Here is a 12,876-nt window from a genome sequence, read left to right on the forward strand (position 1 = left end):
TATTATGTTTTATTTTTATGTATACGAGCAAATCCATCACATATATTATCACAATCAACAAATTTTAAAAAATTTATAGAAATAAACAAGTTGTACAGTTTTTTCACAATTTTATATAAAGAACTCCTACGTTCTTAAAACGACTTTACTTCTGTCATATTTAAAAAGTTAAAGTTGACTTGTTCCTCACGACTTCATTACAATGTAATGGTTTGCAAAATGTGATAATCAATTACATTATATTAAAGTAAAAATGATTCCTTGACATGTTTAAATTTTTTTGCATTCTTTTAACTCTATCATTTCTTATTTTTTATTTTTTTTATTTTATAAAAAATATAAAATTTTACACTTGTATGATAATTTTACTTTTATACTACATGTCAAATGAATGTAAAAGTGTATTATGATACTATTATTCGATAATGGACAACCGTCTACGAAAATGTTGAAGAGTTTGTTGTAACTTGAAAAGTAAATAAGTTTAAATATAATCAATATACAACTAGAAAAAAGTGACTCACGTAGCAATCACCTTAAACTAAATACTTGATTTAACTCAACCAGAACAAATTCTTAAGTATTTTTTACTCTTCTAGACCGTGTGTGTCTGAGGATGATTTTCTATGAAAGATTCACACACTAGTCAAATCTTTGATACGCGATGCATATGATGAATTTTATATTTGAAAGGTGTGAAGTGGCTTTGATTAATAAAGAGTAGAAGGCATTAAATGAATGAGTTTGAATCTGCAATTTGCAGGTAGCTTATTAAATAACAAACAGGGGAAAAAATGTGACAAACTTGGAGTATGTAAAACGATGGGATCTCTTCCACAATAGTTTGTCAAGAACTCCAATTTCAGTTCTTTAAAAGACCTAAAACCTTTAAAAATGGCATCATGTGCATCAATAACTCTAAATTTAAAAGTGTCATAGCATTAAACAATCGCATTAATTATATCCATTCTCCAGGCAGAGGCTACTAGACGCACCTTCGTTTCTTTTATGAACACCTGTGAGTGGGTCCGACTTTCACAATGCAACTATTAATATAGAAGAATGGTGTTTAGGATAGTGATTTTTTTAATCAGGATTCAGTTTTCTTTTTTAATTTTGTGTTTAACCTACCAATCTTGACTGTCGTGCCACATGTCAATCATTGGCACGAATAATGCCTCTATTAATTACAGTTGCATCTCTTATTTATGATTTATTTTTTCTGTCAAATAAAAAAAAATGATAATACAGAAGGGGTGTTTGGGATCCTATGATATCCAAATTTTTTAAACAGCTTGGTATTAGTCAAAAAGGTTCATGGAGTTTGGTCATGTTACTCCATCATTCAGTATTAGTTATTCTCGTTAAGATGATTAATAAATACTACATACTTAAAATATTACATTAATCAATGATTGAAGATTATACATTAGTGCTAGATGAAATATTTGATATTTCAAGAGGCATAAGTCTTCACGAAACCATGTTCGTAGAAGATATTATAAAATTTTACTAAATAATAGGATATAATGCTATAGATTTTAGTAGAAGCAATAAAGTAATAACTTTAATAAAGTGAGTGTTTTTTTTATTTTAAATTTTTTTTAAATACTTGCCACATAAATTTCACTGTGAGTTACGTCTAGTTTGTATTGACCACATTCAAAGTTATTCATGGTTTGACTTGTATTTGCGTCATTTGTCTTAAATCTTATTGAAAAAATGGTTTCTCACATTTGCACAATTTAGTATTAATATTTAAAAATTGTAATTAGTATCAGAAATAAGTATTTATTTATTGGGATTTTTCTGATCATCTCAACTTATAATTTAATGACCAAAATCAACTATTAACATTGTTCTGTGAGACAAATAACTAAAAGTAAATTGTCAGGAATATATGTATGATCTAAATAACTAAACATCTGCCTCGAATTGATCTGATTTTTAAAGGATCAAGATAAAAATAAACTTATTTCATGAATATACATTATATTTTTATTTTAAAGGTGTTGTCTTATCTCATTCAGAATGTCATCAACTTAAATCCATTAACTTAGGTTAACATCATTGATATTATCAAATTAAATTCACATTCATATATATATATATATATATATATATATATATATATATATATATATATATATATTAACACATTTTTTTTACCTATATCACTTTTAGCTTTTTTACGTATGAGATAGGTTTAATGTTAAAACAAGGGACATAACTTTACATCAGTCCTATAAATAATCCACATAAATATAAATTTACATCGAATAATGAAACTACAATAAAATGAGTATTTTTTAATTTTATTCTTTTATATGTTTTTATTTAATTAACTTGAAGAAGAATTGGTGAATAAAGAAGTCAAACTTATGATAAAAATTAGACCAATCACAAAGAAAATTGAATTATACAAGTTCAGAAACATCGAAGTATAAGTTCATCTTTCATTTAAATATTCTTGAACATATATAACTCAATTTTTTCTCGAATGACTAACCTCTGTTGAAAATTTGACTTTGTTAATTATTAACTTTTTTTTCAACTTAGATAAATGCTCATTCACACCACAAACAACACAAAACCAAAACACATTCAAAAATTCACATTTCATCATAATTTTTTTATTGGTTAAAAAATGAAGTAAGATGAAAATCAAGGTTTGATTTTGATAAATGAAATACAAAAAAACAAAAATCAAAGAAAATCAACATTAATGTAAAGTCGTGACTAAGTTTAAAAAAAAATTAACGTCACAAATATAAATAGAAACTTTAGTAAATAAACCTCTCATTAAACATAAATACTTCCAATAAGAAATTCCATTCTTAAAGATGAAAATTTATTAAAAAATTATCACTAAACCACTATCATTTCATTATCAGAAATGAAATCCTAAATCGGAAAAATATTTTAACATATTTTTCCAAAAATAAGGAAAATATATATATATAAATATAAATATAAATATAATTATAAATTTACTCATATCCCGAATGAGTTGACGATTTTAAATTAACATACGTTGAATTGAGTTTGATGTTAAATTCTTTAAATTATTTACAAAATGCTACTATGTTTTTTTTGCATGAACTTTTATATCGCTAACATGAAAGTTGTGATGTGGATAAATTAACATATTTTGTATTAGTGATTGAAGATTGATGCAAAACAAAACTTTTTTTCAATTATACATTTACATTATACTCAATTCCGATTTAGTCTTATTTATATTGCAAAGTTGGGAAATGATGTTGATCAATGTCAATCATATATTTATAAAATGAGGATTGTTATTAATTTATATAAAATATTTTGTTTTAATAGTCGAAAAAGGTTCGCTAATTTAAAAAAGGTATTCCACGTATGTCTTCAACTTAACTATTTGTGTGATCCATGTCCATCCAACACTAACTTTCCTAAAAGATCTAATGGGTCAAGGATGTCAGAATAATCTTCTACAGAAATCTTAAAAACTTATCTGAACAAAATTCTCCTTCTTCTTTTTCTTTTTCTGATCAATTAAGACCTTAATTATCTCTACGTGCAGTTATCATTCTTAAGAAAAAACCTTAATTGATGGGTAACTAGTAATCGCTTTTTGATGTACTAAATTACTAACCATCTATTTATGTGGTGGCTTGAATGAAATCAAATAACCATTGTATTATTGGACAACAATATTAGTGACGAAGGATTCAAGTTTAGAGGAAAAAGGCAAGTTTGTAATTCTTCCAAAATATTTTAAACATTTTTTCGTGTTAAAAAACTTGTAATTAAATCCAAATATGTATAAAAAAATAAATGTGCACTTATAGTAAACACTTCACGGGTTTACTATTGTATATAATATATTAATGTCTACAGCAATAAAGATAGTTAATTGCAAAAAGAAAATGAAAGTGTTGGAGCATTAAGAATGTAGCATATCTTCTCCCTAAAATTGTAGGTATCTGTAAGATGATTATGAAAGGCACAATCATAAAAGGACTAAAATACCAAGAATAAACTTATACGTACATTAAGGGAACAAGAAGTCACAAGATTTGACATTAAAAGATGCAAATATGGACAATAAACCTCAATATCTAACAGGACTCACCAAATTATTATTCAGACATTTCCACCGAAACACAACAACCTGTTCTAAACCTATAATTTTTGTCTATTATTTTCACTTCTGTAAATAAAACTATGTTTATGTTACATATTGTCAACTGAGATTGTATATGTCTTCGAATGAGATAAAAAAACATCCAAGTTTTTCAAACTGTAATCAATCTTGCTTTGTGTGGGCTTCAGAAACTTTCTCTTTTACTTTGAAAAGGATATACAAAAAAAATAGCAGCAAATTAGTTTCAAAATTAACAAAGTGGACAATAGTATGTACCCTTTTATGAAAAAAAAAATCTTTAATACTAATATTAGAATATATTTGTTGTAATCTTTGCAAATATATATTGAGTGAATAGTATAACTAATAATTAGTTATATAACACCTAGTTATGGTCTGTTTTGTTGGAAGTTTCACCTTAACTAGAGATAGGGTTGATTTAGAGTATATAAGTGGGTGTAAATACCATCTTATAAGTTAATTTTTTGAGATTAAGTTAGACTTAAAGTCCGTCTCTTAATATGGATAAAAATAGAAAAATTAATATTAATGTGTTGGATAGATATGTTTTCTATTTTCAGAAGAAGAAAAATCATTTAATAAAGAATTATTTACTATTGGAAAAACATTTCTTCCACAGTCATCAATTTGATTCTTGAATTTATAAATTTAAGAATGAAATCTTCAGAAGAGAAGTAAAAGGTACTTCTTTTAATTTTGAAGAATTAAAATTTATTTTATTGGAATAAATTTTATCTGAATTGCTTAAAAATAATGTGACAAAATAATTCCTAAACCCTAATATGAGAGTTTCACGCCATATTTTATTGTTTTAAAAAAATAAAATCCAGATTCAAAGAAAAGAAGAGCTGTTATTCAATCTTTACCGATTGTGCTGCTAGACACTTGCAGTACATGTTTGACAATGAATAATCTGCAATAGTGGGAGTAGAAAAATAAAGTGTATAAAATATGGTTTGGTGAAGATGCCTAATTATTTTATTTGGAACACTTGCTTCTTTAGACAGATATTACTGTCTCCAAACCCATTACAAGTAAAATTAATTCTTTTTGTACTCATTAAAAATCATTCTTAAATTTTTTTTATGATGTTTAAAAGTAATAATATTGAATGAAATAAAAAGAAATTTAAATTTGTGATATGATTTATTTACTATATGGTAGCAGCATAGATGTAGCATTAATTGGAAACAGAAGATATGCATATCATGAGAGATCCGGTGGTGGGCACTTACGCATGATATCATATGGTCAACAAATTTAATGCATGCACATCACTACATCATTGTGAGTACCGAGGTAGTTATGTGTTCTTTCACACACATTTCTTCCTCTGTCATTTCCCCTTTCATATAAAAATAATTCTCCATTTCTAACCATTATCCATACCATCTCCATAGACTGTCATTCAAAAAGTCAACAAAGTTAACCCAATTCCTGATTAATTAATCACTAATTTAAAAAATCAACCCTCCTCCGATGCTAGGCATAAATATTTTACGGAAATTAAAGAAAACAATAAAAGAATAAATTAATCTAACTAAAATTAAAAATAGAAGAGTTTTATTTAATTTTATTTTTCTCATTTCCCCTATCCACCCGCATAACACAATAAAAAGGGGAAAGCCATAAATAAAGGTGGGTTTTTAATTTTTACAGAGGGGTTTGAGTGTTGTCTCCCCAGACATGGGCAAGAACCAAAATATGGTTTAAACCAGAGCTAAAACCTACCAAACTTTATAGGTACAGCCTCGTAGCCATTCTTAAAAAGGCCATCACACTACAAACTCAAATCCTTCATTGTCCATTCTTCATCGCTTTTTTGTATTCATTTTCATCACTCTAGTTTAGTTTTCTAAACTCTTCGTATTCAAATCCACAAAAGCTCTAATGTCTGATCATTATTTTGTTTTCCTTCTCATTACATTTCAATATTGAAAACAAAATAGTAATTAACTTTGAATACCCTGAAAAAAAAATGCATAATGAAAAGCATGTATAATATGTTAATATTTAATAGTTAATCTGTGGGATATATACTTCGATTTGTGGAAAGTTGACAAATGAGATTTGACGCACGCAGTTATACGAGTGGGTTTGTTTTGTTTTTGTTTGCTATGCATTGCACGAAGGAACACGCACAGGTACTGATAGTAGCATACGAAAACGTCATCAGCTTAGGGTTTAGATGCGAAACGGCGTTGAAAGTCTCACTCTAACCTAACCTCGCGACGTGCGTGTCGAAATTATTGACTCTTTGATGATACTTGCAGTCAAATCTCTCTCTCCTTTTCTCTCTGTTATGTTCTTTTGGGAAGGTACCAACCTACCTCTGTGTGCGAGGCTGTGATTTCTCTGCCTAGGTTTCATAGCTTTAAGAAATCTACCCCTACTGGTTCATTTTGGTGGCTATATATGCATTTGTCAACAACGACTTTACCTAGTTCTTTATTTCTCAATCACACCACACTACTATATACTTAACCTATAATCAAACCCCAATGATCAACACTTCACTAAACCATTAACAAACCATTCTGCTTCGTTTTCAAGGACATTTACTGTATAAACTGTTTTTTTTATCCAATTTTTAGGGTTCATCGTAAGTAAAAGTCGTGGTTTGTAAATAAAGTTTGAATCTTGTAGATGTGTGAACAAATATATGATTGATAAAGGTGTTAGTTGAGAAAGAAGAGTAGGGGTGGGTGTGAATTATTGAATAATGTTGAAATAATATAGAAGAAGTAACTGGGTAAATGTAAGTGAGTGACATTGTAGGGCAAGGCCCATGCACAGAGAAAAGGGAGGGTATGGGGTTTGTATGTAGGGTCTGTGTGGGAGGGGGGGCTTTCTGCGTAGGTCTCCAAACTACTGACACACCAAGAAAGGACGGGTCATGTGGATGTCTGATGAGTGAGTGTTTTATTATACAATGTAGTAGTAATAGTAATTCTGACTTTTTTATGGCAATTAATGTTTTCACCTTTCTGTACTCTATTCTACGTTCTCCTAGCTCCTGCTCAAAAATACATTGCATGGAGTAGAATTAGCAGCAGTAGTACTGGTGTACTCCAAAAGTTGGGGTGACATCTAGGTTTTACTGTTTATGAAAATTACCACACTGTAATCCGAGGTTAACGTCAGGGTAAATTTGGAGTTGTACACGTCCTCACACCTTTCACACCAAACTCCACGAATAATTCAAACACTGTACTGTGTCGTGTGCAGCAGCAAGGTATATGCATTGTTACGGTGAGTAGTAAAAATTAGAATTGGCTTTTGTGGGTGTGTGGCTGTGTGGCTGTGGCTGGAACACACTGAATCTTCTCTCGGTGGTCCCACTTTGATGCCCTTGATGGTGATGCATCAAACGGCCAACATTGCATGAGAGGTGGGAGTAGAAGTAGATTGGAGTAGGATGGGTGTTTTTGAGTCGAAGGGTTGTGTTGTGTGTGAGCAGTGTATGGCACGTGTTGGTGTGTGTGGAGGTGTCACAACACTACACAACTAACAAGGTGGTGTGCATGGGAACTGCGTCATCTGTTCGGTTATCAACTTCCCCTCTCACCTATGACTGCCATCTCACATACATCATCAACAGTATCTTCAAAACAATTACTGCTTAACCACAAATTATTATAACTTTTTCTATATCTTTTCTTGGACTCCAAATGTTTTCTTTGATTATTATGTATTGTGAAAGGAATATTCTGAATATTAACGCTCCAACCAACTTTACCTCAAACTCAGATCCCTTCGATTCAAGCATGATTTTAAGATTAAATGAATTGGTCTTGTCAATAATTTATACTTATCCGAAACTCCTAAAAGAATGTTATCTTTTTTTAACTTACGAGGTTTACATATGCCGAATTTAGCATATAAAAAGATTTCGGAAATTATAAGTAGGTAAAATTTGAAAGCTTTGGAAGAAGAAAAATAAGGTGAAGTCTGAGATTGAAGCATGGAAATCTTAGATTACTACTATTTGTCTGATTTGAAAATACTAATAAGCATATACTTTAAAAATTAATGATGAAAAGTATAAATAAGACGGAGATTTGAGTTAGCGAAAGATTTTTATGATTTAAAAAAAATGTTTATGAAAGAGTTGATTTTTGAGTTTTAAAAGTGTAATTTTGAAATGGGCGAGGGTCTGAAGGAGGAATGAGGTTTGTTGTTTAGTGGATGATGTTGAGTAGCTTTGGCAATTGTGAGTGATAGGTTAAAGAATAATAGAAATGATTAATGATTAGTTAGATAGTTAGGGAGGGCGGGGAAGAAAGAGGTGGCAGTTATGGTGGTAAAAAGTGTGTAGTAAATGATGGTTTAGGTTTGATTTGTTTAATTATTGGAAGTAGATGTAGATGTAGATGGTAATTTGCGTCACTGTTCTCCTTCCAAAAGCACCACCATATATAAATATGCAGACGAAGCAGGCCTTCCCTTTTTGTACAAATTACACATATACAGACACATAGAAAGAGAAAGAGAAAGAGAGACAGATCTCTCTCAAGGCGTTTAATTGCAGAGATCTTTTGGGTTTCTCGATATAAGAGAGAGAAAGAGAGAGAAGTGAAGATCGAAAGAGCCATCCCTGCCTCTCTCTGAATATCTCCTTTTATCTGAATCCATCCCTTTAGTTTGTCTCTTAGCCTTATTTTCGTTTGATCCCATGCCCCTCAACCAAAATTCGTTTGTCTTCTGTGCCACCTTCAGATTCATCAAAACAAACAAAACTTGTTTTTTCCCCATCTTTCTCTCCCTTTGAGAAAAGCGAAAGAAAGGGATCCATTCTCTGTAGATATATATTCCTCAGGTGTAGCCATCACTGTAAACATGGGTACTGGTTGGAGGAGAGCCTTCTGCACCCGCGACCCAGCTTCTACCATATCGGATAAACAGCCCGGAAGCCCAAGCCCAAGCCCCAGCCCGAGAAGCTGTGCCCGCTTGGGTTTTCTCTCCGGAGGGAGCAACCCTTCCACCCCACGCTTGCGGTGCACAACTACACCAGAATCTGCTTCTCAAACAGTTACTGTCAACGAAAGCCCCAGAGTTCAAAGCAAGAACACCTCCAGAACAACCAAGTCTCCCAAAACGCTTGCTGTCTCAAATCCATCTTCACCGCGTTCTCCTCTCAAGCTCTCCCTCTTCAAGAACAGTTTCAAATTCAGGGTATGTTACGTTCTCTCTGCCTATGCGGTGATAGATGACGATAATAATAACAATAATAATAAAGTATTTGAATGTTGTTGTTGAACAGAGTAGCTGTGGAATTTGCTTGAACAGCGTGAAGACGGGACAGGGTACGGCTATTTACACTGCGGAATGTGGTCACGCGTTTCATTTCCCGTGTATCGCAGCGCATGTGCGCAAACATGGTAGCCTGGTGTGCCCCGTCTGCAACGCCACGTGGAAGGACGTCCCACTACTCGCGGCGCACAAGAACCTCGCTGCGCAATCCGCCACGAAAAATGACGTCGCTCAGAGGACCACCGAAAACACCAATGCCAACGTCAAAAAGCCAACAGAAAACACATCCCCCGTTTTCAAGACCTACAGCCAGGTGGAGACCCCACCCAAACATACAGATTCGGTTCGGTCCTACGACGACGACGAGCCACTCCTCTCTCCCACCTCGGGCGGAAGGATCATTCCTATTCCCGAAGCCGACGAGAATGTCGAAGAAGACGACGAAGAAGAAGACGCCGGGGAGTTCCAGGGCTTTTTCGTCAACACCAAGAACTCGTCCTCCTCCAAATCATACTCCGATTCCTTCCAAACAACTGACGGAGATTCCAGAACGGTTCAGGTGAAACTCATGCCGGAGTGCGCCGTTATCTCGGCTTCCCGAACGCACGAGACCTACGCGTTGGTGTTGAAAGTCAAGGCTCCGCCTCCACCATCTCCACCGCGGAGCAGCACGGCGCCATCGCAACGTGCGCCGATAGATCTCGTCACTGTGCTGGACGTTGGTGGAAACATGACCGGAGCGAAGCTGCACATGCTAAAGCGCGCGATGCGTTTGGTTGTCTCATCGCTTGGCCCCGCCGACAGGCTCTCAATCGTCGCTTTCTCAGCCACTTCGAAACGGCTATTGCCTCTGCGCAGAATGACGGCCCAAGGTCAGCGCGTGGCTCGACGCATAGTTGACCGGCTCGTGGTAGGTCAAGGCTCGAGCGTAGGCGAGGCGTTGAGGAAGGCGACGAGAGTGTTAGAGGATCGCAGAGAGAGAAACCCGGTGGCGAGCGTGATGCTGTTATCGGACGGTCAAGAAGAGAGGGTTCAGAATCAGAGGGGTAACAGTAGTGGTCAGAGGAAGGCTTCGAGTCACGTGTCGTCGACGCGGTTCGCGCATATCGAGATTCCGGTTCACGCTTTTGGGTTCGGAGCGAAAAGCGGTTTCAGCCAGGAACCGGGGGAGGAGGCGTTCGCGAAGTGCGTGGGTGGGCTTCTGAGCGTGGTGGTGCAGGATTTGAGGATTCAAGTGGGCTTTGAGTCAGAGGCGGTGGAGATGAGCGCGATTTACTCGTGCAGTGGAAGGCCAAGTCTGCTGAGCTCAGGGGCGGTGCGGCTGGGCGACTTGTACGCGGAGGAAGAGAGGGAGCTGCTGGTGGAGTTGAGAGTTCCCGCGTCGTCAGGACATGGGACCCACCACGTGATGGCTGTACGGTGCCTCTATAAGGACCCTGCTAGCCAGGAGATCGTATACGGTAGGGAGCAGGGTCTTCTGGTGCCGCCGCCTCAGAGCCTGCGTTGTTCCGGTACTAGGATCCAGAGGCTCAGGAATCTCTTCATAACTACCCGAGCCATTGCAGAGTCCAGGAGGCTTCTTGAGCATAACGCTGACTTCACCAGCGCGCATCATTTGCTTGCCTCAGCGCGTGCACTTCTCATGCACTCCAACGCCGCTTCGGCGGATGACTACATGCGCGCCTTGGAGGCTGAGCTGGCAGAGCTTCATTGGCGAAGACAGCACGAGCAGGTTCAGGTTCAGCAACAGCAGCAAAGTGTGCAACAGCGGAGAAGAGGGAGTGAGAGAGAGGTGACTTTGGTGGACGAGAATGGCGAGCCGCTTACACCGACGTCGGCTTGGAGAGCCGCCGAGAAGCTGGCTAAGGTGGCGATGATGAAGAAGTCTTTGAACAGAGTCAGCGACTTGCACGGCTTCGAAAACGCTAGGTTTTAATTTTATTTATTAAATTATGTTTTGTTTTTATTGTTTTAAAATGTGGAGGCATATGAGAGAGAGAAAAAGGGATGGGGCATGGTAGTAGAATGGAATGGGGACAAGGTGGTAGCAGACGGCGCGGCCCTTTCTGCATTGGAAGATGACCAGAGAGAAAAGGGCATGGCCCACCCTCAAATGGGAGAAATTCATTGGATGCATCCTCCGTCATGTCTTTCTGTCTTGTGCCTTTTACATACACTCTTGTTTTCCCATTTTAATCATTTGCTTTTCAACCACACAACACAACACAACCCAACCCAGAACAAATCTAAACTCCGCCGCTGCCATCTTCGTATTGGTAGTTTATGATGATATGAAAGGGTAGTAGTAAGAGTAGTAGTAGTAGACACTAGAAAGCTGTAAATGCCATTCTACTAGTAATCTATAAAGTCTCTCTCTTTATGCTTGCCTTTTCGGAAGTCGATATTGTCATTTTAAGATTTTGGTTGTCGCTTTAAGGTAGTGGGTTTGTGCGGCTAATAATTAACAAGCGGACTACCAACGAGGCTAAAATCATCTTTTGGATGAAAAACATGGCAGAAGACAGAAGTTAATGATGAACAAATGATTACTTTCCATGGCAACATGCTGCTTTTTCAGTTTCTTTCATCTTTCATACAAGTACCCTTACCTTGGCAATTCAGAAATGAAATTTGAAGGGGCCCAAAGTTAAATGCAATCATAAGCGTTACACTGAGCTACGTGACGTGACAAAAATAAAATAAACTGTGTTCGAAGGTGGTAAAAGGAGGGGGGAAATAAGTTGTAGGTCCATATCCCTTGGAGATGAGATTTCCAAAGCAAACAGTAGGCACATGAGATACATACACCTAATCCGCGAGTGATGGAGAATTTATTTATTACATACATGCGCTTATTGGTAGTGAATTTTAGACCTGAAAATTTTAAACTTGTTTAACAAGTAGCCGGAAAAAGTGATGGCCGGGGAGTCCAAAATTAAAAATGGTATGTGTCAGGAAGCTTAGCTTGGTGGGATGGACAATAAGTTTCCAGCTAGTTGGTGGGCTCAGAAGTAGAAATTGAGTAGGGATGGATGGATGGATGGATGAGTGAGTGATGGATATGATAAATGGAGAGAAGAGATGAGAGGGCAATTTTAATTAGTTAGCATGAGAGGAGGATCTGGAACAGAGATGTCAGGTGTGGAGCCCAGATAGGAGTCTCATTAGTCATATCCATCACCATCTCCCCGTCTTGTTCTTGGCCCAGTGCTCTTATGGTTTATTCTTGGTAGTGTTAATGGGAGTATAGGAGTATAGGAGTATAGGAGTATAGGAGGAGGAAGAGGAGCACGACGAGGTCTCAAAAACAACACCACCAACAACGCCAATTCTGTTTTAGCTTTGGTCTGCTCCAGGCCTACTCAACAAAGGACCTGCTTTTTATGTCAGTTTGTGTTGCGCTATAAATAACCCATGGGCTACTCCACTCTAGGCTAGGGATCCACACTTTATATCTTATCTATCAACTGATCTAATTT

The 12,876-nt window shown here is 35.9% G+C and overlaps 1 protein-coding gene across 1 annotated transcript; it reads left to right on the forward strand.

Annotated features, from left to right (window-relative positions):
* The first annotated feature begins 8,568 nt into the window (after window positions 1–8,568).
* Window positions 8,569–11,470, forward strand: LOC124831862 (Zinc finger (C3HC4-type RING finger) family protein). Its single transcript, XM_047305954.2, has 2 exons — window positions 8,569–9,319; window positions 9,408–11,470. Exons 1-2 carry the CDS (start codon window positions 8,984–8,986, stop codon window positions 11,331–11,333), a joined length of 2,262 nt encoding a protein of 753 aa, XP_047161910.2. The 5' UTR covers window positions 8,569–8,983; the 3' UTR covers window positions 11,334–11,470.
* The last annotated feature ends 1,406 nt before the right edge of the window (window positions 11,471–12,876 follow it).

Source organism: Vigna umbellata, chromosome 2 (genome assembly GCF_029865625.1).
Source record: "Vigna umbellata cultivar VRB3 chromosome 2, Vumbellata_1.0, whole genome shotgun sequence".
Classification (NCBI taxonomy): Eukaryota; Viridiplantae; Streptophyta; class Magnoliopsida; order Fabales; family Fabaceae; genus Vigna; species Vigna umbellata.

What these genes read in the sequence shown, in the direction of transcription:
- LOC124831862 (XM_047305954.2), top strand. Translation starts at nt 8,984, where the DNA reads ATGGGTACTGGTTGGAGGAGAGCCTTCTGCACCCGCGACCCAGCTTCT. An exon ending in AGAACAGTTTCAAATTCAGG is followed by an intron (nt 9,320 to 9,407) that starts GTATGTTACGTT and finishes GTTGTTGAACAG; the next exon opens with AGTAGCTGTGGAATTTGCTT.